Source organism: Peromyscus eremicus, chromosome 5 (assembly GCF_949786415.1).
Source record: "Peromyscus eremicus chromosome 5, PerEre_H2_v1, whole genome shotgun sequence".
In the NCBI taxonomy this organism is placed as follows: Eukaryota; Metazoa; Chordata; class Mammalia; order Rodentia; family Cricetidae; genus Peromyscus; species Peromyscus eremicus.
Window position 1 is genome coordinate 38,944,648 of NC_081420.1, and position 27,457 is coordinate 38,972,104.

At 42.4% G+C, this 27,457-nt stretch overlaps 1 protein-coding gene and 1 long non-coding RNA gene across 2 annotated transcripts; one reads left to right on the top strand and one right to left on the bottom strand.

Moving 5' to 3' along the window:
- Positions 1 to 1,366: 1,366 nt before the first annotated feature.
- On the bottom strand, positions 1,367 to 16,452 carry Slc17a3 (solute carrier family 17 member 3). Its single transcript, XM_059262367.1, has 11 exons — positions 16,224 to 16,452; positions 15,653 to 15,886; positions 15,338 to 15,425; positions 6,092 to 6,178; positions 3,999 to 4,117; positions 3,717 to 3,878; positions 3,309 to 3,438; positions 3,067 to 3,214; positions 2,700 to 2,790; positions 1,560 to 1,696; positions 1,367 to 1,476 (listed from the first exon to the last, which is right to left on the bottom strand). Exons 1-10 carry the CDS (start codon positions 16,416 to 16,418, stop codon positions 1,562 to 1,564), a joined length of 1,389 nt encoding a protein of 462 aa, XP_059118350.1. The 5' UTR covers positions 16,419 to 16,452; the 3' UTR covers positions 1,367 to 1,476; positions 1,560 to 1,561.
- On the top strand, positions 16,379 to 27,457 carry LOC131910438 (uncharacterized). The gene is made up of 3 exons (XR_009379130.1): positions 16,379 to 16,495; positions 27,043 to 27,130; positions 27,239 to 27,457. It is a non-coding gene; the product is annotated as an uncharacterized LOC131910438 (long non-coding RNA).

Below are 27,457 nucleotides of genomic sequence, written 5' to 3' on the forward strand. Positions count from 1 at the left end.
TAGCAAGATCTGCCCGTGTAACTCTTGCTACGAGCCCTACTTTCCTGCTTCTAAGATATGCTCAAACTCTCTCCCATGACACATGAGCACTGCATGCTTTAGACACAAACACTCCTCTAATTTAGTGCTTTGTACTTTCCTAACTGAGTATGTAGACAGGGGACTCCCTTCAGAATGCACCCTGTTTCCTGCTTTTATGCTTTTGTAGAGATTGGACTCTGGTTTTGGAAATCTGACCATAGGCATTCCCATTTAACATCTAGCCCAGGAACTGACTGATGGAAGAAACCTTCCCTGTGTCTTTCAGCATGGGATTGCAAACCTTCATCTGTACCCTGTGTGATGTGTCCCTCTAGTACTGTACCTAAGACAGTGTTTGCCAGGCACATTAGAAGGAAAACGTCCTCTAGTGCTCCAACAGACAGATTGGAACTTATATCAAGATCACAGTCTTTGCTGAGTTTGTTCATGCTTAGCCTCGCTAACCTTGCCCTGATCTAGGAGATGACTTGAGGACAGTAATCTCTGTCTTAGACTGTAGAGGTCAGCATGGAGAACAATCCCCAGTGCTGTCTTAGGCCTCTGAACTTGGTCTGATCCACTGATACCTACAAACCATTATTTTACAAAAACACTAAGCCAGTTTTACTTTTGAGCCCTACAAGTGATTTAACTACTCAATTAGGCAGATCCCACAGAAGAAAGATAACAGCCACACTGGGCAGTCTAGGACAATGTTAAAAGGGATCATTTGCACAGGACCAGGCAGAGGGCAAAAAAACTACCAAGTATTCTAAAGAGTATCAGAGCTGGCACAAAACAAAACAAAACAAAAACCAAAAAACCGACCAACAAGCAAAAACCCCAATGGACAGAGGAAGGAAGTTACCAGAACACAGAACACACGAAGAGGGTTGCCTACTAGGACTGTGGTTCCTCAGACTATGTTTTCCTTTCTCCATCAAAACTCTGGCTGAAGCTGGTGGACAAGGGAGTGTGGGGTACAGGCCATGTAACTCACCTTCCAGTAGCCTGAGCACCGTGAAAAAGAATGGAACACGTGTGGAGCGTGTGACAATAGCCAACCCAGCAAAGGAGCCTGCAGGCCAGCAGTGGAAGCCTGTGGTAGAGCGCGTGCTCTGCTTCCAGGACCGCATGCATAAAACAAAATTAATATCAAATCTGACGAACAGAAAATAAATAATTGCTCTACTAAGATTACCACTCTGAACCTAGGGTTCAAAAACTTTTGCTCTTGTCTTTAAAAACTGTGAAACTACCACGTCCATACCCACATTCTCAATTAAAAGATGACAACCTGGTCCTTTGCTATATTTTACTTTATTTTTTATTCATCTTATATTTTCACAAGAAATCTGAATGAAAGGGATGGGGGACCCTGATGGCATTTTTGATGGCAGTCTTCCCACATAGGAACCAGCATGTGTAATGATTTCTTTACTGGAGGTGGGACAGCTAAGGAAGAAAAATGACAGGAAATTAACAATTTGAGGTCCTGCCTCTGTGACTGTACTTCTACTGATATCATTGTCTGTTACCTTCACAGCCGAGTGAGCGTCTTCTCTTTAGCCCATTCTTGGACATCTGCTTTACCAAACACGAGGTAGAAGATTAAGCCAAATTGGTTAACGGCAAGCAATAAGAAAAATAAATTCCTCCACCCGAATTCAGAGTCCTGGGAACACAAGACCCAAAGTACATATTACTTCTCTCACTTCTTTTTCTATGAAACTGAATCACTAATTCAGAAGACAATCTCCAGGGGTTTTCCATGTTGAGAATCATTGCCTAGAAGTATCTTGATAGTTAAAGAAAGGAAATCCAAAATATACTCAAAATGTTCTGCATTAGAGAGATTTGCAACCCATCACGATTGACCTATAGAGCTATGTCGTCATTATTATCAAAGTGTCACACACATTCTCTGTCGCCCAACCTTGCCTACAAATGCTATGCCAAAACTGGTTCTAAGATTCTCCCATCAATGTCACAACGTGTTGAAAAGATACCGGGTGTCAGAGCTATTTCCTCGGATCAGAACGACTCATTTTACCAGATTTTTAGTTTAAGCTTTAGGAGATGAAGGTGATGGTATTAATTTTCATACTGATATGAGAATGAAATGCTAAACAAGATTGTGATGTATAAAATGCTTGTCATAGTCAGGCAGTGGTGGTGCATGCCACGCCTTTAATCTCAGCACTCAGGAGGCAGAGGCAGGCGGATCTCTGTGAGTTTGAAATGGTTTACAAACAGTGGTTTACAAGACCAGTTCCAGAACAGCCAGGAAAACCCCGTCTGGGGGAAAAAAATGCTTGTCATGATACCAGCATGCATCAGGCACGCACTTACCTGTACTGCTTCTCCTCTCCTTCCCTGTGTGTGATTATTTACACAAATGAAAATTCGGCCTCCGAAGGCTTGGCAGGCCAGCATGGAAACATCCTGAGTCACCTACGGGGTTGTTTGTTCCCCATTTCAAATGGAGATTATGAGTGGAGCTGTGGTTAGTTCTTTGACTCTAGAATGACCTCAACTCTGGCTCATTCTGCTCTCTACTTCATGGTCACCCCAAATTCAACACTAGTTCCCAACCTTTGAATATACTCTAGCTATCATCCCTTTTACAAAAGCATGTGGGAGAGTATTTTAAATGTCTGTCTTGGCATGGAAACTACCTGATTGAGGAAAAAGCCACCAACAATGGGTACCAGCACAGCAGATGAATGTGCCAATCCTCTTGATGTTCCCAAAAGAAGGCTGGCATACCTGTGGGTGATAGGAATGTCCCAAGCTAAATCCAGACATCTTTCAGCCCCGTTTTATGTGTGAATCCACCATGTAATTACATCCAAAAGGACATGGGCAATTTATATTCATGTGAGGCAATATGACAAGTCCACACCCCTCCACCCAACACACCCTAGGCCCATCTACGGTCTGTGCTTATGATTTATTGTTTTACAAACTTTGAGACCCCAGAACACTATAGATCATCCCCCCCCCCCGAAAATGTGAAACTGGGAGTAGACATAAGAGTCCTACCTTGGGGCAATATCTAAAGCATTGATATAGACTCCGGACTGACACAGAGGACTCAATCCACAGGAAAGCGTCAGAAATGCAATTGTTGTGATATAGCTGGACTGGACATAGGGCAGAGCCACAATGAGGGCTACTGGGGGGACAGTTCCTGGGGAATGTGGAACAGACAAATCCAAGAGTGAGATGCATTCACTGACTGTTGAATACTTAAAAGTCATTCAACTCTTATGCCCTGTTCTTACCTAAAATTGTGATGATTTTCCTCACAGTTACGAGCCTAAAATTCTTGCTCAGGAGAAAATCTGCGAGCTGGCCTCCCAGCATACCAAAGACCCAGGCAACGAAAAAAGGAAGAGAAGACAGGAACCCATTCTGAGGTAAAAAGACTGAGTGAATGACCATAATTAAGGCAGTGAAAAAACCCGTTGGTAATTCCCTCATAATTATCCTGACACTCAGAAACCATTCTTTCTTGGGAATCCTGGCCAGCTTTTAAGTCATACCCCCAGCATAGTTACTGTTACTGGTTTGAAAGGTGAGATTATCTTGGGAAATGAGAGTTAGTGCCCTGCAGATAGAATGATTTGTGCCAGCTGAGGAACTGAGGAATCACGCAAACACGAGGGAGGAATGGAGTGAAATTTACTCACGTCTCTGATGTTAATTTTGAACACAGAACTGATGTAGGTTGGGGTGTATATTATAAAGATGTTAACAAGCCACTGGTGAGTCATAGTGCAAAGACATATGGACCAGAGTGGCAGAGATCTGAGCATGGCTTTGATGGGAAGCGGCTGCTCTTCTGAGCTGACCTGAGAACAAATGCATTGATCTGAGCAGTAAGATCAACACGAGGCTCAGAGTCTCAGCCACCTTTAGGAACCCAGATGTGGATTCAAGGTATCTGCAGAGGCTGGAGTTTTTATGAGTACCTGTTGGTGCAGGGAGGATATGATGTATTCCTTTTCTGGACCACTTATCCACCGGTGAGAGGCGGGGTCATCATAAACCAGAATGAACCAGAGAAGGCAATAGACACAGCCGATACCTCCTGCAAGCGAGGGGAGTATTCATCAGAGAGCTCATTTTTGTCTTCTTTTTAAAAAGTGGACTTTAAATTATGGAATAACGATAGGCTTGTTTAAATGTGGCAAAGACAGCCTAGAGTTGGCCACACACCTCTTGTCCTGCATCTTCAATGTTGACATCATAGAACATCTGTCAACACTTTCTTGACTCCTTATTACTAAATCCTGAACTTTACATGGATTTCACAGTTTTCTTTTTTAATTGGTGTAACAGTCATTGCACATAATGTTGCTTTTTGATATTTCCTTTTAAATGTATCCCATGTTTTGAGCACAGCAGCTTCTTCCCATCCTCTCCCTAGTTACTCCTCTCCCTCCCCCTCCTTCCAGTTACTAATCTCCTTCCTCAGCTGCCTTCCTGCTTTCATGTGTGTATATGTATGTTATGAGTCATCTATGTGTGTATGTATGTATATATATGCATGTTGTGTATGTATGTATATGTATATTATGACCCATGTATGTATGTATGCATGTATGCATATAGATAGGTAGAGAGATGTACTTTATAAAGAATTTTAGTTTCCACAAATGAGAGAAAAATAAGTGGATTGTTTTCTGCATCTAACTTATTTCTCTTACTATGATGATCTCCAGTTCCATCCATTTTCCAGAAAATAACATAATTTCATTCTTTGTTCTGGCTGAATCAAATTTCACTGTGGCTCTGTGCCACATTTCCTTTATCTGTTCCCTGTTGCTGGACATCTAGGTTGGTTCCATGCCTGGGATACTGTGAATAGTGCAGCAATAATTATGGATGTGTAGATCTCTGTGCTGGGCTGCCTAGAGCCCTATGGCTATATTCAAGGGCTTGTTCTCATGCTGGGACATTTTCTAGGATAAACTATTGCCAAAGCTCATTCTGAGCCCCTCCCAGTTCTCAAACAAGCAGTCTCATACATTTCTTGTTTATTTGTGTATGGGAAGGGGGTCACAGACCTTAGGGAGAGCATAACACTTATTAGCCATTTTAATAGGTTATATGGAGGTATAATTTTGATTTTCATGCCTCCATGACTAAAGATCCTTGGTTAAGTGTCTGGTTGTAGATCTATGACCTCTCTGTGTGGATTTGGTGAAATATTTCTGCTCATTTTTCATGACTTCATCCTAGGCAAGATCTTTATCAACTGGCCTACATCCCAACCTTGTTCTGTCAGTTTTTGCATGGTGCATTCAGGAGCTCTGCTGCTGGGTACATGTGCATTTCAGATTCCTGTGTGTTCTTGTTGCATTGGTAATACTCCTTGTTGTGAAGTTATCTTTGTCTGGTATTAAATATATCCACCCAATTATCTCTTGAGTAATGTTTTCATGTTTCTTGAGCTCTACACAGTCTCAAGAACTGACAATAACTCATCTCTGGCCTCAAGACACTCACTGACTGGAAGAGGAACAGGGGTGTAAACAAAATAAGCTGATGAGAAGTTTGAAAATAAAATGCAAAGCCACTCCAGTGGAAACTGTAGGTAAAGCAGTACTTTCTTGGTTTCTAGCTCAACCAAAGTCTGGGGGCCAATCGTGAAGTTACCACGAATTACTCTCAGTGTTTGATATGTTCTTTTCTTTGGGAAACTTGAGGCTTGCCCAGGGCCCCGCCCCCTTGCTATGTTTAACCACAGACAAACCCACAGCTACACTTACCTCCCAGGATTGCTTTTTTCTGTCTCTGAGAAAGCACTGCTCTGCAGGCCTTCCCCTCCTGCCTGCAAGGCACAGTGGAACCATGATGGTTGAGCCTCATGGCAGAAGAGCAGTACTTTATATGAAGCCAGAGGATTTCCACATCTTGACTACCAAAGGTTATCTCCTTATATTAAGATACTTTGTTTCCCTAACATTTTGATATTTTGACTCTCTTTCTTCAGAAAAGTACACACAGATGGACAACCTCAGAAGAACATCACTGAATACCTCAAAAGCCAGCTGCTTACCGAAGATATAGAAGACAAAGGGCCATCCAAGGGCTTCACTGATGACGCCACCCACAAGGAGGACAGCGAAGATTCCCAACACCATTCCTGTAGAGAGACAGAAAGAAGGTGGTGGGACTCCTGCCTTCTGCCAGGCAAATAATGTAGGCTGGCGGGTGAACGCCAAGAAGTGCCACCAAACTATAGAAGAAGCATGTGCAAATGCAAAACCTTCAGCCTTCTCATTTAATTCATATACTTCCTGAGAGTCATTCTTCCCCCTCAAAATTACCATTGCAGGTGACTGTCATACCACCCTTCGGGTTGTCTTAATTTTCAATTATATACACTTATTATTGAGTAAAGCACATGAAGAGTCAATGTTGCTGTACATCCTCCAATTCTATCCCCTCATCCTTCTGAAGACAAATATCACATCAATTTATTGTACAAGAAACAGTCATTCACCGTATTTTCTGTGCACTTATATGCTATTTATAGAGATCCATATATTTATTCTCTTTGTAAATGCATTTACAGGAAGCTTATTTCTTCATAAATATGCTAATGATACTGTTTCAATTTCTCTAACTTCATAGAGCATTCTAATATATGTTAGTCATATTCCCATTTCACAGTTTTTCAAATATTTGCAAGCTATCTCACTTTTTATGTTTAGTCAACTTGTCAAATTCCATGTGTGTGGAGTTATTATTTTAAAAGAAGTATGATCGTAAATGGCCCAAGGGTTTTAGTCATCTTTAAATTTTTTTATGTGTGTGTGTGTGTGTGTGTGTGTGTGTGTGTGTGTGTGAAGTGTGTGTGCACATGAGTGAAATGCTCATGGAAGATAAAAGAGGATGTCAGGTCCCCTAGAGCTGCAGTTACAGGTATGAGTGCTGGGAACAGAACTTAGGTCCTCTGTAAGAACAGTACATGCTCTTAACTATGGAGCCATCTCTCCAGCCCCAACATTCATCTTCATTGAGCAACTGTTCTTACAAATATCTCCATTGCACTATAGATTCTTGTAGCACGAACCCTAATTGGTCTTATTAATAAAAACCCAACGTGAAATATAGGGGGAAAGTGCTGAAAAATCAGAGAAGCAGAACAGCCAGCCACTAGTTCTTACCTTTACAAAATCCTCAGATGAAAAGGACCCCAATTCCTGTCTCCTCCTGCCTTATATTCCTCTCTCCACCGAGCCATATTATTTCCTGTCTCCATCTCCCTAGTGCTGGGAATAAAGTCGTGAGATCCCAAGTGCTGGGATCAACAGTGTGTGTCACCACTGGCTGGCTCTGTTTCTATTTTAGATTGGATCAATCTTGTGTAGCCCAGAGTGGCCTTGAACTCATAGAGATCCATCTGCCTCTGCCTCCCAAGTTCTGGGATTAAAGGTGTAAGCCACCACTACCTGGCCTCTATGACTAACTAGTGGCTGGCTTTGCCCTCTGATATTCAGGCAAGCTTCATTTATTAGAACATATACAAATACCACAACAGATTCTAATTCTAAACAGGCATTATTACTCATTTCTGAATATAAACATAATTTTTTTGTGAATAGAATATCAGAGGTAAACTTATTAGATCAAAGGCTATGTATATTTTAAATTTTGGTAAATACTGCAAAAATTCTTTGTGGAAAGCTGTAGCAACTTAAATTGCCAACATACTTCTTTCTCATCTCCTTGATAACATCTAATATCCTGAAAATTTTTAAGCACTTGTCTTCCAATATAAATAATGAACACACCCTCATTTTAAATTTTGTTCTTTATAGTAAAGTTGAATCTTCCTGTTTACCAACTTTATTGTTTGTTGTGGAATATCAGTTCAAAATGTGTTACATTTGTTTTTGCTGTGTAATATTTGTTTGATGATGCAAAGGTGTATTACATTCTTTTATGTTGCATTCATTTAACTCTGTAAAGATGTGTTACTTTGTCTGTCTAAAACACTTGATTGATCTAATAAAGAGCTGGATGGCCAATAGCTAGGCAGGAGAGAGAGGACAGGTGGGACTGGCATGCAGACAGAATAAATAGGAGAAGAGAGAAGAGAAAGGAGCAGAAAAAGGAGAAAGAGAGGAGGATGCCAGGGGCCAGCCACCCAACCAGCCACAGAGTAAGAAGTAAAGAAAGGTATATAGAATAGAGAAAGGTAAAAGCCCAGAGGAAAAAGGTAGGTGGGATAATTTAAGTTAAGAAAAGTTGGCTAGAAATAAGCCAAGCTAAGGCCGTGTATTCACAAATAAGAATAAATCTCTGTTTGATTATTTGGGAACAGATGGCAGATCCTCAAAGAGTAAGAGGAGAAAAATCAGCTACAATTGTGTACTGTCTTTTTTCTGTTTCTTTCAGTTGTTTCTCTTTGTCTCAAGTTACATACTCTCTGTGCATTGTGAACAATCCCTATGTGGCATACTGGCAGCAGTTCTTCCATCTTTAACTTTGTTTATATCATTGTATTTCACAGTCAGCAGTACAGACATTTATGGAGTCAGATCTACGACCCTCTAGATTTACTCCTTTGCCTAGGTTTCTTTTTAACCTACACTGCAATGTACAAATAATTGTTTACATATTCTTTTGCTTTTATTCATGTTTATTGTAGCACATTGTCTATGCTATCTCATTTAAATACTAGCAATCAAACTTGCCTGTGATCAAGTATAGCCAGCTACCGTTAAATAAACTGCCCCAGGTTGGCCTTTTAATAACAGGAAAGGAGCATTTAAAAGAGAATACCAAGTTCCATGGTGCATGTATAGAAAGCTGGAAGTGGGTGCCTATTCTACCACCAGATCCATCCAATCCGTGTCTTTCTCCTAAATGTCTGCTTCTACCTTGGTTATGATGGGGGACAGACTCCTCTATCCAGCCAAGGTCAAGTCCTTTCTGTTCTCTTGATTTCCCCTGTCCCAATCTACTTCAAGCCCGGGCTTCTAAGTGTGTGTCTTCTCACTTCTTCACCTTCACCTTCCTCTCCACTCCTGACTCTTTCCCAACCACATGCAATACCAATAGCATAAGATCCATATTGGAAATAAAGTGCAGGTTCTGGTGTTCTGTTGCGTAGTAGCAGGCAGAGTGTAAATAATGATAGTATACTACATTTCAAAAAAAAATCTAAAAAGGAAAATTTTGAATAATTTCACTACAAAGAAATGATCAATGTTAGAGGAGATAGATATGCCTGGATTTGAACATCAGTAAGTGTTCACATGTACTCAAATATCTCATGGCACCAGGCCATTAACATTTATGATTTTTTTTTTTTGGGTTTTTCAAGACAGGGTTTCTCTGTGTAGCTTTGCACCTTTCCTGGAACTCGCTCTGTAGACCAGGCTGGCCTCGAACTCACAAAGATCCGCCTGGCTTTGCCTCCCGAGTGCTGGGATCAAAGGCGTGCACCACCACTGCCCGGCAACATTTATGATTTTTAAGTCAATTAAAAACAGATTTAAAAGTTAAAATATTTTTCAATATTTAAAAAAAAAATAAAAAGGAGTGAAAATAAAACAAATATTGGCCTCTTTGGAGGCCCCGCTGTACATTTTGGTGTTTCTTTGTTCATCTGCAAGGGAAAACTCCCAAAAGGCTGTGGCCCTGAACATTCAAGAGGCATATGAGCCACCAATCCCTAGAGTGCTGGGGTCTGTGACATTTGAATGTATCCATCTCTTCCTTGTCCCATATCTTAAGACTGATATCTCAGGAGTTTCTTTAGCATTTAGACACTGATAAGTACTTTACATTCGTTCGCTCCCCACCCTTTAAAGGGACCGTATATCAACACAGCACTACTGATTCAATACATACAAAGGCCTGGGGCAGCCAGCCATCCTATGGTGCTGCCCATTCTGCCCCAGTTACTCAAGAAACAAAACACAGCAATGATCAGGGTCTTTAGTTGACCTCCTCTACTCTTTCCTGTGTCTCTTCCATAGAGCTAGTAGATGTCTTTGGTCCAGGATGTCTTTCCTCTGCGGACAGTTTTGCTTGAACTCTAACTTTGTTTTTCATAACCACCCCCTTGGCGAGAAGGCTGATGAAGTAGAAAGACAGAGAAGGAATATTTAGGCATCTGAGCACATATGGTCCTTCCATGTGTTCTCTTCCTATCTCTCATGAGATAACTATACCACTCCCTTGTCTCTCTCTCTCTCCTTCTCGCTCTTTCACTGTGTTTTAAATTAATTCAGAAAGTTCTGCAATGATGGCATCCAATTTAGTTTGAGAGCCTGTCTGTTTCCTGAGCTCTGGGCTAAGCCAATAAGACATTTTCTTCTTCCCATCACTTACTAGCCTTAAGAATGAGCTATGAGCCCTGTTTGACCTGCACTGTTCCAAAGTTCTGTGAGTGGTTGCAAACTTCCCTACTTCCATGTATCTTTCGTAGCCCCTGAAAGCATGTCCAACCGATGATGCACAGACCACCTATACTCCAGGATAGCTATGAATACAGCCCATCATTAAATCTTAAACTTACTTAAACATTATGAACTATTCTATGATTGTTTTTTCCTCATTTTTATTAGCTCTTTGAGAATATCATGCAATCTATTTTGATCATATCTACCCCTCCCCAATTCTTTCTAGATCCATCCATCCTTCCCAACCCACCTAACTGTGCCCTAACTATGGTATATTTTTATACCATCAGGTCCGGTTTGTGCTGGCTGTACACTTTGGATGAGAGGCCTTCCTAGAGGGTGATTAGCACACCGAGGCCACGTTCCTAAAGAACCTATAGATCAACTCGGTTCTGAAGTTTGGGATGAGACTTCACGACGCTTTAACTTCTCGACTTTGTTCTCAAGTGTGAACTCTGTAGACGACAATGCCAAAGGTTTGAAACACCTACAACGAATATGCAGTACATTCTGCACTGGAGGCTGGCAGTAGCCAGGCTCTTTGGGCCCTAGACAGGTGCTTTTCTGGAGAGGGTGTTTTTCTCTAGCTTTCTGGGTAGAGCAATCCTGTCTTCTATCTCAGGCGTTACTGTAAGTGATGTCAGTCTTACCGGGAGCTCAACTGGCTCTGTTTGGATGGAATTTTTCCATCTGCTCTCTCTGTGCCACCCTCAGGAAGCCCGGAGGTTCCCTGTGAGGAAGCCAGGATGTTTCCTGTGTTTCCTGAAGTCAGAAAACAATTTCTTCCTGGAGTTCCTCAAGCAGTTCCTCAACGCCGAAGACAAAGAAGCTTGGCTGGGATTGCCTGCATTAGTTATCACATCCCTGTTCATTCACGCATTTCATGCCCTGTTGTCCTAGTGAATCCCACAGCCAATGTCCACATTCTCATGCTCCTTATTCCCTCGTTTCTCTTGTGTTCTGGGGTCATCTCACAATTGGGTAACTGAGGTGAATTTCGTTTGTCTAAATTGGATGCTCCCTTTCTGTCAGCTAACATAAACTCCCATGCCCCACACTGGATACTGCCATCCTGGGTTGCTGTGGGATGGTCTGTATGTCAAGTGTGTTGCTGATTGGTCAATAAATAAATCACTGATTGGCCATTGGCTAGGCAGGAAGTATAGGCGGGACAAGGAAAAGAATTCTGGGAAGTGGAAGGCTGAGGGAGAGACACTGCCAGCCGCCATCAGGACAAGGAAGATGTAAGGTACCAGTAAGCCATGAGCCATGTGGCAAAGTAAAGATTAATAGAAATGGGCTAAATATAAGAGTGAGAGCTAGACAATGATAGGCCTGAGCTAATGGCCAAGCAGTTTAAATAATGTAAGAGTTTGTGTGTTTATTTTATAAGTGGGCTCTGGGACTGGCGGGACTTGGTGGCGGGAGCTGGAGAGAAATTCTCCAGCCTGAGAGAGATTTGCCCTGACTGTGGGCCAGGCAGGAAAACTCTAGCTACATATGGCGCCCAACGTGTTGGCAAGAGTTTTCACCTAAAACCTGAGTAAAAAGATTCTAAAACGGAGCTAAAAACAGCTCCTAGTTGTCTCTTTTAAGCTAGCGGCAGCCTGCATGTTTGAGCTACTATGGCGGGTTCCTAGCGTGCGCTCTCGACCTGCAGTATGGTGGGAATGAGGCCTCTGCAAGTAGCACATTAAACTGTGTGGTGGATTTAGCCTTTGCTAGTACAAAACAAAAAAAAGAGGTTTCTGGACTACACGCTACTTTGGTAAAAGCGTAGACCCATTTCTGAGAGTTACAGCTCCCAGAGCTGGCGGAAAGCGGACCACCGCCATGTTGGGAAGCTGAAGTGGGCGGAGCCAGCAGCCACTGCGCCGGTTTCAGGCTTAGAAGGCTGCAGTTTAAAAGGAATAGGCTCAAGCTAATATAAAAAAATAAGCCACGTAAAGATGGCTACCACACAGAGAATCTGGATTATGTTCTCTTTGATATTCGTAACTGCAGAAAAACATTTGATTGTAAAAGCTGTTGAGTTATGCCAAAATGTATATTTTAAAGGTACCTTGACTTCAAAATTTGGATATAAGGATATGTTGCTTTGGAAAAGAGTCTCTGCTTTTGTTTCCACAGAAAGCCAGAGACTATGGATTTGTTACAGATTAAGATACATCAGGTTTGACCAGCCCAGACCCCCTGAAAGGTCTCCAGTGACACCATGGCCCAGATGATTCAACATTCAGAATGGTTTCAAGGCAACTGGCTCAGACGATACAGCCTCACGGACTACTCCATGATCCTAAAATTTTCTTTGTGTCCCCATAAGATACAGCGCCCCCCTCCAGCAGGAAGTAGTAAGAGAAGCTAAGCCCAAATTCCCAAATATACCAAGCTGGCTTTAGAGATGGAATTGGCTCACTCCCCCTCTAAACCCAGACATATTGCTCAAAAAAAAAAAAATGGTTAAGAGATTCTTGTGTCCCAAATCAGAAGAGCCCTCTGGTGTGGGACAGAGAAAAACCAATATTTTTATTTAAAGCAGGTTGATTATAAATACAATCTCTTTCTAAAGAAAAAAAGGGGATAGTTTAGATATGATAGGATGAAAGGGTAGATTAATGAACCTACTTTTAAAGAGTAACAACTTGTTTAAAATGTTTTACATCGCTATAGATTTTAGTTTATTGATACAAGTTTAAACTTAATTTTGTTATACTGTATATATATATTTCTATTCTTGTTTGAGGTATTATGTTTATGTAACTCATTTAAAATTATAATGGATAATTAAAAAATAGATTAATAATTAGTTATCTCTGATAATCATATTTGTAGCCATGTTAGTTAAGTCTTCTAGGTATACATAGTTATATTTCAGATAGGTAGTCTTCAAACACTTCAAAGACCTACAGAATATGGCATTTAAAATGTTTTAAAAATTTAGACTTTCTGGACAGTGAGACATGTCTGCTCCTGACAGCACCGATTTACTTCAGAGAGGAGGATGGGCATCGAAGACACTCCATACGGAGTTTATCTTCGCCTTGACAAAAATAGCCATTTGGGCAAGAAACTGTTCTTGCCTGGACTGCCTGATCAACTGGACATGCAGGACCCATACAAAGGTGACCACTGAACTTTGCTTGACAAAATGGTCCTTCAGGTTCCTGCTTTGCAGAGAAAACTGCCAGACATTCTACAGAGAAAAGTGAATAAGAGACTCTAGGCCTGTGGGCTGAAGACAGATGCCCCAACTTTACAAGAGAACTTTGAATGACTGTCCAGGCTGCCAGCTGTCTCTGTCTACCCTACAAGACTCCTAAAAGTTGCTTATATCCTTCTCCATTTCTCAGGTAGTAGTATATCCTTCTGAGGTCTTTGATGTGGTTAAAGACTAGATACTTACAATTTTCCTTAGTTATAATAAAAGATAAGTTAGATATAAAACCTTAAACTTACAAATATAAGATAGATAGGATCTCTTCTTTAATATTGTAACTGTAATTCTTGCTTGATAATTGTTTTGTTATATGTAATTTTACTATGTTAAAGTTAAAACCTTCCTTTTTAAGAAAAGAAAAGGGGAAGTGCTGTGGGATGGTCTGTATGTCAAGTGTGTTGCTGATTGGTCAATAAATAAATCACTGATTGGCCATTGGCTAGGCAGGAAGTATAGGCGGGACAAGGAAAAGAATTCTGGGAAGTGGAAGGCTGAGGGAGAGACACTGCCAGCCGCCATCAGGACAAGGAAGATGTAAGGTACCAGTAAGCCATGAGCCATGTGGCAAAGTAAAGATTAATAGAAATGGGCTAAATATAAGAGTGAGAGCTAGACAATGATAGGCCTGAGCTAATGGCCAAGCAGTTTAAATAATGTAAGAGTTTGTGTGTTTATTTTATAAGTGGGCTCTGGGACTGGCGGGACTTGGTGGCGGGAGCTGGAGAGAAATTCTCCAGCCTGAGAGAGATTTGCCCTGACTGTGGGCCAGGCAGGAAAACTCTAGCTACACTGGGTTTCTGAAGGAGTTTTAGAGGCTCCCTTTAAAATATGTGGTGATTTGGGACTTGAAGAGCTCTTGACTATCTTTGAGCACATCCATTACCTGCATCCTCCCCTTTCCTTACCCAGTGCTAGCCTTGACAGTGCCTGTTGTTCATTTGGACCAGCTGTTCTCCACTTTCCCTACTTTATGCTAAGTAGGCGTCTGCCTCTGGAATGGGTACATTTCACCGACAGGCCATTTTCAGAAGAGTTCTCAGGAGCAGTTAAGATGGTTCAGCGAGTCAAGGTGCTTGCTGAAGCTTGATTGTGGCATGAGCTTGATTCCCAGAACCCACATGGTAAAAGGGAAAAAAATTGGCTCCTGGTAGCTGTTCTTTGATTTCCAATATGTGCTGTGACATGCATGTATATTAAGTAAATAAATGTAATAAAAACTTTTTAAAATAAAGATGTTCTCAGGATAATTTAGTGCAATTACGAAAATCATTAATATGTCACTCTGAATGCAAATATAAACTTCCTATGATGGCCAGGAATTAATATATAAAAATTAAGCTATACAAATTTGTAAAAAAAAAATTGGTAATTACTTTTACAACCTTTCTGCCAGTGAGTTGAAATTAAATTCCACAAAATAAAAGTGATCAATTTGAAGACATAAAAAATATTTTTAAATGTCAGAAATCGTATCATAAGCAAAGTTATGCCACAAATCACAACACGGGCAAAATAAGTCATGGCACAAACAAAGAGTTGGTTTTCTTAATTTGTATGAACACTTCATTAACATCAAGTAGAAGATAAAGAACTGTTCGACAGAAAAACTGTTCAGGAGCCGGGTGGGAAGCGCGGGGTTGCCAGCCTCCCATCTGTACACCTTTACCTGACAGGGCAATGCTGCAGAGTCGGCTGCGTTCGTTCGGAGGAGCCCATCTCTGCCAGAGTGCAAACTGACCCCCGTATCCAGCGCCCTGAAATCAAAATGGCCAGAGATATGGATATGACGTCATCTGGAAAGTCATACCCAGCTCAGAGTTTGAAAATATTCAGTATCTGGGACGGAGCGTGGTGACATACATTTTTAAGCCCAACACTCAGGAGGTGGAGGCAGGTGGTGGAGTTCTCTGGGTTTGAGGCCAGCCTGGTCTACATTTAAAAAAAAAAAAAATGGAAAGGAAATACTCAAAACTCTTGGTACCTGGGTTAAGCCCTGGATTGCTCGCGTTGCCAGGAGAACCGCCAGTCCGAGATTGGCAGCCAACGGGATGAAGAGAGTGAGCAGTGAGGACCCGAGCAGAGCAACTCCGACTACTTTCTTAGTTCCTAATCTCCCAGCCAAGAATCCACCAGGACCCTGCATCAGCATCATGCCGTACTGGACAGAGCTGAAGATGAATCCTTGGGTTTGAGGACTCCAGTTATACACAGGGGCCTTTGGAAAGCACAAAACGCTCTTGTGAGCCACATACCAGAAGGCACTTACCTGGTCTAAGAAGCCTCATTAGATTTGAATTTTCTCAATTAAGATTTTTGAACACAGGTGGACCTGGCTGCATAGGTCTGTAATACCGGTTACTTAAGAGGCCGAGGCACGAGAGACACAAGACATCCTGCCTCATGAGAAAAGGTGGGTGGCTCCTGAGGTATGACACCCAAATTTGACCTTTGACTTTCACATACATGCACACTCATGTGTGCAACACACACACACACACACACACACACACACACACAAATGGGAGCACAAACTTAAATTCTGCATTGCCTACCTTTACAGAAAGCTGCTTCGAGGCTGCATGTTGGTCACCATTTAAATCGGTGGCGAGCCCTTCTGTGGAGCTGTTGAGGTGAGGTTGGTAGTCTGTGCTGTTGACCATGGCTACCATAGTGATGCTTATGATGGAATTCTGTGCTATGAATGTGAAGTTGCTTAAATGTGCGAGGAAGGCCATTCCGTAGCGCATGGAACACAGACTCGGGACTGGAAGGAGGACACGACATCATGGCTGGCTTTCCTGAGCTAGCGTTAATTTTTCACAAGGTACAATAGAAAGCATGGCTTGGTGGTGTAAGCCTGTAATCCCAGCACTTGGGAGGTGGAGGCAGGAGGATTAGGAGTTTGATCATCATTGGCTGCTGTTTGAGTCCAGCTAAATATGGCCTTGTCTGAAAGTCACTACTGATCATCTGGTGACTTAAATGACCATTCTATTTTCCTGGAGTCAGGAAAGGGAGATTCAAAAGCAGCTGATAGGTGAATTGAGTCAAGGAACATTTTATGCTACAGATTTGCAGAGCCTGGCTTCCTTCCGGGCTTTCTGTCCTTCCTATAATTTTGTCTCTCCCATTCCTAAGTAATTCAGTTTTAGAGCCGATGAAACGATTCACAGTAAGTAAATATAAAACTTACATTAAAAGTTAAATATATATAATCACAATTCGTAATAAATTATATGTAAATTACATGCATATGTACATGTATAGCATGTCTAACTAGTGAAATACCATATATTATGCTTATCTTACATATCAAACATATAATGTATGTAATATATCATGCCTAACATATACAAATAAAATTTAAAGTTTGAAGATGCTGAGGATAAACTTTCACTTAAAATGTAACATTAGAAAAAAATGAATCAAGTGTAAGATTTAAGTCCTAGAGAGGTTTCCTCATTAGAGAAATTGACACCCTCAAATGCTGAAAACCTGTAGTAAAGCTATAAAAGAGGTGAGCGCAGTGTTGACACCCGGTGTGTGTGGCTCCGAGGCGCCCCTCCCCCTCTCCCTGAGCCTGGTTGCCTTGTCCCAAGTACTGAAAACACAGGTTCCGCGCATGTGAGAACGTTCAGAAACGGACCTCTGAGGAATGCTGGCTAGAGAATGGATTGCTTCCCAGGCTCTTAAGGCGGCTTTCCGTTGCTTCTGAGAAAGCTCTGCAGCTTGGCACTGTGTAGGAGCCCTGGCAGTGCACTTTAGACTGCAGGCATCTGTATTCACTAGCCCCCAGGCAGCCTTTATAGCCAGCCTTCAACAAAGGGCACTCCGGAGGGAGCACTCTCTACTTTGTTTCTTTCCCAGGAGAAGTAGAGCTTAGGTAACCACTGTGGTAAATCAGCTGAGCATGCAGAGCTCAGCATCTTCCCAGGGGGTGTCCTGCATGGGTACTTTAGCAGACCAGTTGTCTGTCTCTTGGGGAAGCTTATGTCTGCCCAGCTCATTCTGTGGCAGGACAAGAGAGTTGGTTCACTTTAGGGAACTGGATAGGAGCTTGACAGAGCACCCTCCTAAGCCACGCTCTTCAGTCTAGTTTGTATCTTCAGTTCTTATGGAACACACACCCATTGATCACTCCCCGTGTGTAGCAGCACACAGCTAGTGAACCCCACATTCCAGAGACAAGAACAACATACAAGGCAAGGCAGTACGGCTGTCTAAGAGGGTGCCAGTGCTGTGCAGAAAATAAAGCAGGAGGAGGCAGAGTCCCCGGAGAGCACCTGAGAGTTGGTCATGCAGGCATCTGAGGGGAAGGCATGCTCCACACCCTGCAGTGAGTGTTCAAAGAGCCAGCACCAGGTGAGTAGGACAGAGGAGAGAGGGCCAGAGCAGAATCCAGTCTTAAAGGTCTCATGGGACTGTTGGAGGTGCTGTGACTTTTATTTTGAGTGGGGTGGGAAGCACTGGAGGGGCTTGTGAAGGAGTGAGACAGGGTGAGACCCAGAAAAAAAGTTAAGCCAAGCTGCCTAGAGCTCTGCCCCACAACTCTTTCCATAGGCTAGTGAGATAGTAAATGCATGTGTTTCAGGCTATTGACTTTAAGACAATATGTCTGCAGGGATCACGGGGTGACATCAATATAGATTACTTGAATGTACTATTTGACTACCAATAATTTTTTTTCCAAAGGCTGTCCTTAGTTAGCTTTAACTGTCAACTTGATACAGCCTGGAGTCACCTGAGAAGGGAGTCTCAGTTGAGGAATTGCCTAGATCAGATTGGCCATTGGGCATGTCTTGATTATCAATTGATGTAGGAGGGTCCAGCTCACTATGGGTGGCGCCATTCCCTGGGCAGGTGCTCCCGGACTGTGCAGGAAAGCTAGTTAAGCATGAGCCCGAGTGAGTCAGCAAGCAACATTTTTCCATGGTTCCTGCTGTACTTCTTGACTGAATGAGTTCCTTCACTAGAGATAGTACTGGGTAGAAGAGCAGGCAGACTTGCCTTTGAGTTCCTGACTTGATGTCCTCAATGGTGGACTATAACCTGCAAGCTAAAATAAACCTTCCCTCTCCTAAGTTGCTTTTGATCAGAGTATTTTATTGTCGTAGCAGATATAAAACTACAACCAAGCAGGGTGGTAAGCATTGACTAACATTTGCATTTTAAGGCACCGAAATTCGACTGAGAACAATATAAAACGGCAGAAAAATCTATGGAATGATATCAGTATACCCCAAGAATGATGTGTGTGTGTGTGTGTGTGTGTGTGTGTGTATGTGTGTGTGTGTGTGTGTGTGTGTGTGTATGTGTGTGTGTGTGTGTATGTGTGTGTGTGTGTGTGTGTATGTGTGTGTGTGTATGTGTGTGTGTGTGTGTGTGTGTGTGTGTATGTGTGTGTGTGTGTGTGTGTGTGTGTGTGTGTGTGTGTGTGTGTGTGAAGGATGTGGCAGGGAATGAAAGAGCACTAAATTACCATGTTGTAGAAAAAAATAATGTTGGAGTCATTCCACACTTAAATAAAAGAAAAAACCAGGGGACCAGTATGGCAACACTACATTTCTTGACACTGAAGCTCTGTTTAAGCATTCTTCATTTTGTCTTGTTTGGTTTTGTTTATTGTGAAGAGGTCTTGCTGGATAGGCCAGGTGAATCTCAAGCTCATGGTCTTCCTGCCTCTGCCTCTGCAGGGCTTGGATACCAGGTACTCACTGCCATGTCCAGCACCATTTTTCTGGTTTTGTTTATTAAAAATCAATTGATCAACTGATGAGCAAATCAAATTTAAGCTGATTAACAAATAAAAAGTAAATCCTTGAGCTCTGACAACCCCCAACATTTTCCAAAGGCTTATCAGCTTGAAGTAATTCCATTTTCCCAAATATTGCAGTTTTCTTGTTTTACTTAATATTATTTTTGGAGGGTGATGCTGGTTCAAACCCAGGACCTTGTATACACTGGACAAGTACCCTGCCATTGAGATATATAGCCTATCTGTAGTTTTCTTTATTTTTTTTAAATCCGCTTATCCAGTCTACCTGGAACAGACTGCTGTCTTTTCACTTAAGATACACAAGACTCTAGCCATTCATGCCTCTTCTCTCTTTTGGTTTGGGGCTGTTCTACATGACTGTGTCCTATGTCTGGATGTTTGCCTTAGTCTCCATCCGCAATGGCTCCCTGCTGCCCGTCTTAATTTGGTGGACCCATTTGAGGGTTACAATCATGCCGCAAGACAAGTAACTTCCTCTTTTTTTTTTTTTTTTTTTTTCCCAAGGCAGCGTTTCTCTGTGTAGCTTTGCACCTTTCCTGGATCTCACTCTGTAGACCAGGCTGGCCTCGAACTCACAGAGATCCACCTGCCTCTGCCTCCCGAGTGCTGGGATTAAAGACGTGCGCCACCACCGCCTGGCAAAACTTCCTCTTTTTCTCACAATCCTCCACATATTTTCATCTGTATTGAGACTGAAAACCAAAGCCTCTGTTTCACTGGAAGAAAAATAATCATGAATTTTGTCTCAAAATTATCATTTTCATCTCAAAAGCTAAGGAAATAATCCAAATGTGATTATCCAAGTGCTGTGTTATTTTACCATAAGACATACAACTTAATAGTTCGTATGTATAATCCAAATGCATATAATAGCCAAGTCACATATACATTTCACATGTAGATTATAGCAAAGCATCAAACCCAAAAGGCACAATTAAATGTCAGCCACAGGAGGGCTTCTCAGGTAAATAAATGTGGAAGGTGGACCTGTTAGAATCATCAGGCATGCATTCTGCTCCCTTCCTTCCTCCAGACAGTTGTCTGCTTTCACATCATCTGTTCTCCATCTGAGGGAAGGAAGGGACAGAGCCAGAGGTGGACAGGGAACACAGGGGAGGCTAGAGAAGAAGAAGAAGAACAAAATATAGTATCACGTGGATGAAGATGCCATAATGAGACCCATTCCATGGTGTGCTATTTAAAGAATTAAAAAAGTTGAAAAGAATAAGGCTTTGTTATTCTCATAAAGCAATACTTAAAAGTATGTTAGCAAGTTAAAATACAGAATGGAGTTACATAAAAATCATATAGAACAAATGCAGTAAAATTATAGTGGGTGAATTAAGCTTACGAAAATGTTACAGTTCTTGATTTTGGATATTTATATAATTTGTTACTTTAATCAAGTAATGTGATTATGTTTGCAGTATTCCATGCAGATATTAAAGGAATGGGACGTGGAGCTATGTGCTGACAGCTTTGTTAGCAATTATGAAGAGTAAACTCATGGATAAAGATGAGAAAGTAACTGAAAAACTATTTTTAGAAGAGTATTTCCTTCTTTTACATAACTGTGAGATGTGCATTAATGTTACTGTGTTTCAAAACGAATCAAAAACTTAAAGGTGATGAGTTCACTATTACACGTGACTACATTACAGAAGAGAATGCACCTTGAAGTTAGTGGGCAAGCAGCTATGCACAGCTTACCTTTCTGGGGACGGGTCTTCTTGTCCACCTGCATGCCTAGGACGCACTCACTCTGTTCACTTACAGGTTTCAATTCTACCTCTGTGGCCATGGTGCTTTTTTCTTTCTGGATGACTAGTTTTTGTCAGAAAAAAAAAAAAAAAAAGGAAGAAAATAAAAGAAAGCAGGATCATAGAAAAGAACTGATATGATGTTACCCTTCAGTTGAAATTTATGAAGAGAGAGAGAGCTTCATGGGCCACACTAATGGGACCCTGATACGAGAAACAATGGGGGTGGGACTTGAAATGGGGCTTCAATTCCAGACAATAAAGGGGGTTTCTGACTTCTATAGGTTTTCAGGTTGGTGAGCAAGTTCCACTCCACAAGATCTAGTTTGTCCTGGCTTATGTACTAGAAGCCAGGAAGGCACTGAAAAGATTAATATAATTCAAGGTTATTAGTTTAGGGATGGGTTGGAGGGGTATGTGGGGAGAGGGGGTGGTGAGGAGTGAGGGGGCCGGGTTTCACGGCTATAAATGAGAGAGAGACTGAAAGTCACAGCAAATTTTATTATCAACTCTCAGAGAGCTACAGAGATGTGTGAGCTGATTTCTGAGGGGAAGAGGGAGAAGAAGAGAGAGAGAGTAGAGGGTCTGTGGCCTAACAGTATCCAGGCAATATGTAACCCATAGATGTTAATTAAAAGGAGATGCCTTTGGGACATTTGAAGATGGGGACCAAGCAGTCAAAACCGGGCCCATTCCATCTAACTGGGGCACGGAGTTCGGTGGAGCTGGTCACTATCTCCTGCTTCAACACACTAGGCATCGTGCAACTAAGGCCTGGAACGGCTTATCATAGGATTTAGCAGACTCACTGCAGAATGCCTGAAGAACTCTGGCTTGGGAGCCAGGCTCACCTCAGTTCAAATACAGATTCACAGTCTACCTGCTTTAGCAGAGTGCCATAGGAGCAAATCTGAATGCCCATTTCTCTGTCTGCTACTAACGACAAAGTCCTGAAAGAGTTGTGGTTGCTTTGACACACATGGCTTGTCCCAAGCAGAGTACTAGGAAGAGAGTGTATTAGAATATGTGATTAGAGCAGACGCAGATCCCGGTCACCTCAGGGCTGTGCTCCTCTGGCATCTTCTACTTGTATCAAATCCACGGGCTTCTTCTATTTTACTGCCCTGGAAGATTCCCATGCTGATACCCCATATGACCCACCATGAGTGTCAAGGATAACTAAGGAGCAAGTCTACATGAACAGGTGATATAATTCAAATCCTGTGTTGATACTGTCCATGAGTTGATGTTATGTCTGTAGAGTTTATTGAATAACCAACAGACTTCATTTTTTTTTTCACATGAGAAAGGTCATTGTTGTGGTATAATATTGGGGTCTCTATGCCAAAGGAAATTGCTATGTAGTACACTGTGTGGAACTGCAAGATGTGTGCTGTGTTCAGTGCTCAATTTTACTTAAGGATTAGGTCAAGAAAGACATTTCATTCATGCCACTAGTAAACTGATTTATTGGTATATTGTTCCAAAACCTTCTTGTAGCATCACTGAGCAGCCCTGCTATTGCCCTGCTCTCCCTTTCCTGCTATTGGTGATCTGCTTTTGATGACAAGTAGTAATTGATACCCCTAGATATGCGATGGAAACAACAATGCAGGACACTCTTTCTTGTTCTTTCACTAGGTATAATTATTCTGAAGTTTATGCGTATTGTATGTATTGATGGCTTGGCTCTTTGTTGTCACTGAAGAGTTATATTAAAATATATGTAATCACTCATTCTTTGATGAACAACTGTACTGTTTATAGATTTTGAGAATTACAATGGGGCCCCTATGAACACCCATGGCCAGGTCTCTGTATAGCCATGTCCTTTTTACTTCTTTTAGATAAATACCTAGGACTTGAAGTCTGTGTTATATAACATGTACATATCTATCTTCATAGGAAGATAGCAAACTGCTTTTCAGTACAATTGTGCTATTTCACATCACCAACAGTGTTTGAGGCATCCACATAATCAATTTGTATGGTCAGCCTTTGAAATCTGAGGCGTTCTAGAAGGCAGGTAATTTGCTTTATCTTGGTTTTAGTTACACTTCTCTAGCGAAGCTGGGCATCTTTTCATGGCATTATTTGCTATCAATGTATCTTCCTTAAGTTTTTCAACATTGGACATTCTAATTCCATAATGTTCCATGGAATTTTAAAATTCAACTTTTTTTTTTGTTGTTTTGTTTTGTTTTTTCAAGATAGGGTTTCTCTGTGTAGTTTTGGAGCCTGTTCTGGAACTCGCTCTATAGGCCAGACTGGCCTCGAACTCACAGAGTGCTGGGACTAAAGGCATGCCCTACCACCACCTGGCAAAATTCAACTTTTGGTGGGCTGGCAAGACAGTTCAGTGGGTATAGGTGTTTGCCACCAAGACTGATGACCTGAGTTTGATCCACAGGACCCACAGGGGCTAATGAGGAAGATAGCTCCCCCAACTTGTAACATGAGCTCCACATACATTCGGGGCACAAGCATAACACACACACACACACACACACACACACACACACACACACACTAATGTGGTAAAATGTTTACAAACGAGCCTTTGGTTTCTAGAGAAAGTGCTTTGTTTCTCCACTCAAAAACACCACTTAATTTTAGTAAGGTGTATCACCGCACCTAGCGTCATTGTCTCTGGCCGAACAGGGTCTACCCTGTTTTCATGAGGAGCAGTGTTCTCCACTGAGTAATAGCTACACCCAGTGCTGTGATCTTTTGTGATGTCAGTCTCTGTGCATGCGGCTTGGAGACTTGATTTCAGTTTTAGGACTCTGTGAATGCCTCTTCCCGCTGCCCTTACGCCACTAACCATCTTCTCATGCCCCTACCCACTGTGACAGTTCCCTCTTCATTGCTTCCTCTATCCCTAAGCCATTTTGTTCATTTTCTTTTTGCTGATGTTGTGGGTCAAGACCAGGGCCTTATGTATGTTATGGAAGCTTCTACCTCTTCACTGTACCCCAGACTTTTTTTTTTTTTTTTTTTTTTTTTTTTTTTTTGCGTGTATGTGCATGTAGCTGTGCATATTTACAGGAAGATGGATATGAGCACTCATGCATGTGAAGGCAATGTCTTCCTTGGTCATGTTCTACCTTATTTTTTTGTGACCAGATCTTTTATTGAACTTGGAGTTCAAGGATGCAGGTAGACTGTCTGGGCAGGGAGCTCCAGCGATGCATATGCCTCCCTAGAGCTGAGATTACAGACACATGCCACAGCACCCAGCTTTTTACATGGGTACTGGAAAATCTAAGGTCTTCATCCTTACACAGCAATCACTACTACTGAGCCCCCTCTGCAGTCCCCTCTCAGACATTTTCACTTATTTAAAGTTCATACCATCTCAGTGGTTTCCTTAATCCAGTATTCTTTCACAAGACCAACCCTACCCCTGCTTGTGCTGTAGTTGTGCCCCCTAATTAATCTGGATGGGAATCTAAGACAATGAACTTGACTGTCAGAGGCTGCTCCCCTTCAGGACACTGTGGTAGCCACATTGCTGAAGCATAGCTGTCTACAAAAAAAAAGACCAATGTAATCTGGGGGGCAGGGTATACATCTTCATGTTGTCAATGAGAATTCCTGGAAAGAACCCGTGTCTACGAAAACTGACTGACTGATTAGAACTGCAATGGTAACTGGGTTAGGAACCAGTCTGGCCGCAGGAGACGGCCAGTTCGGGTTACATAGGCTGTTGTTAGGAGTCTGAGCTGTGGTCATCCTTGTAGATTCCCTTGTGGAGATTTTTACGTGACCCCTAAATGCCCCCTCTTTCCAGTAGTCTCTTTCAGTGTTCTTCCCCTATGACCCTCCCCAACCTGATCACTCATGTTCCCACCCACCCTCAGTCCACTCACAAAATCTCTTCTATTTCCCTTCCCAGGGAGATCCATACATTCCCCCCCCCCCAACAAACCCTCCTTGTTACCTAGTTTCTCTGAGTCTGTGGATTGTAGCATAGTTATCCTTTACAGATCAGAGATGCATCATCCAGCAACTGACGGAAACAGATGCAGACCCACAGCCAAACATTAGGCGGAGATCAGGGAATCCTGCAGAAGAGGAGGAGAAAGGATTGTGGGAGCCAGAGGGGTCAAGGACACCACAGGAAAACTCACAGAACCAACTAACCTGGGCTCATAGGGGCTCACGGAGACTGAACTGACAACGAGGGAGCCTGCATTAGACTGACCTAGGCACTCTGCATATATGTTACAGTTATGTAGCTTGGTTCTCTTGTGGGACTCCTAATAGTGGAAACAGGGCTTGTCTCTGACTCTTTTACAGGCTTTGGGGACCCTACTCCTCATACTGGGTCGCCTTGTGCAGCCTTTAATACACGGGGAGGTGCTTAGTCTTAACTCGATATGCCATGTTTTGTTGATATCCATGGGAGACCTGCCCTTTCCTAAACAGAAACAGAGGAGGGGGAAACAGATTGGGGGATGGGGGCAGAGGGGGGTTGGGGGAGGGACTGAGAGGAGAGGAGGGAGAGAAAACTGCTGCCTGGATGTACAGTAAATAAATAAATTTCTTAAAAAAAAAAAAAAAAGAACTGCAATGACATGGAGAGGTTGGAATGTTATGTATGGATCCAGAGGCTAATTGTTTTAGCTTGGGATAGATTTAGCCACTTCAGCAGCCATTCCTTGCCCACCTCTGTTATAACTAACATCCTATGGCCAATAAATAAAAACCTTTTGAAACCTATTGACTTAATAGACTACTTACTAGCTTCCACCAACTCGAAGTCTCTGAATATTATCAGGTAGCATCTGAGGCCTACAGAAAAACTTCCTCCATCTCCCTATACCTACCTCTCTAGTGTACCCTCCAATGTATTTTAAATTTGCCTTGATTTATGACTTTCTTTGTTCTGTAAAACTATAGAATTCATGAAATGGCTTCCATGTTGATACATAATTTGGGGGCAATCTAAATTTGTGTTCCCAGACCATGGTCACTCAAGTACGGCTCTACCATAATCTTGTATTCCTTATAAGGTAAGAGCTGTATGCTTTTTACATTGATAATGTAACAGGCTAATGCTGTTTTATCTAGAATGATTTTCATAAATGCTAGAGCCCTCTTCCATGTCTCCAGCATCTGTCAGGCTAGCAAAAGTGATTGCAGCCAGCAGCTGCTGTGGACTCAGGACCCTGACAGGGTAAGTGACCTCTAAGAACTCACTGACTCTCCTAGTTCACCCAGTTCATGAACAGAAGAACTAATGTTCGTTCGCTAGCCATTTTTTCTACCTCCTACCATTTTCTCTCTCTCTTTAGTTATTTTTTAAATTAAAAAAAGTTCTGGTGGGCATGGTTGACCTTCCTTACTTCTGTAGACAGTTCACTCCTGCACACATACATGATTTCATTTCTGCACACATGCATGATTTTACGTGACTGTAGAAAAGTTTTGAAAACACTCTTCATAGTTAGCTGTTTCTTAGATTTGTCTCCAGGAGCTAGCGTCAAAGTTCCTGGTGATCTGGCACAAAATCTTAGTTTCCAAGCGTCTTCTCTCCCCCTCTTTCTCCTCCTCCCTCTCCATTCCCTTCTGTCTCTCTATGCTCCTCCCTTTCCTCTTGGACCCTCTCCCTCCCCCTCCCATCTCCTCCCCCACTTCTCCTCTTCATCCTGCCCCTCTTCCTTCCCCTTCCCCTTCTCTCCCTCCCCTTTTCTACTTCCTTATCCCTCCCCTTCTCCCGTCCCATCTCTTTTCCCCTCTCCCCATTTTCCATCTTCTTCACTCTACCCCAGTTATCTTTGTGGATGAAGATTTTTACCTTCTGTCACACACTTTTTATTTTGTCAACAGGAGAACATTGAGGTTTGACGAGAGAGGTACAGAAACCGTCAGCTGTCACTCAGGAAGGACCAGGCAGCCCTTTGGCTGCACAGTGGAGGTAAGTGACTTACCAGCTTAGTGCCTGAGGTAGGGCTTCCTGCCTTTCCTCTGAGCAGGCGTCTCTTACCTGGTGCCGGTGACTCTCCGGGGTTTTCTGCCACTCCAGGGCCTGAATTGTTAATCATTAATGAGAGGCATCAAACAGGAAGCTCAAGAAGGGTTCCTTTCCAAATGGCTTTTGGAAAAATGTAAAGAACCTCACGTCGTTGGACTGTGGAATTCATCCAGCCTCTGCAGCCCCTCCTGCCTTAGGCAGCTGTGAGCTTGGCAACCTCCCTCCCTTCAGGCATCCCCCAGCACCCGGAGACATCCGCTGTCTCTGACA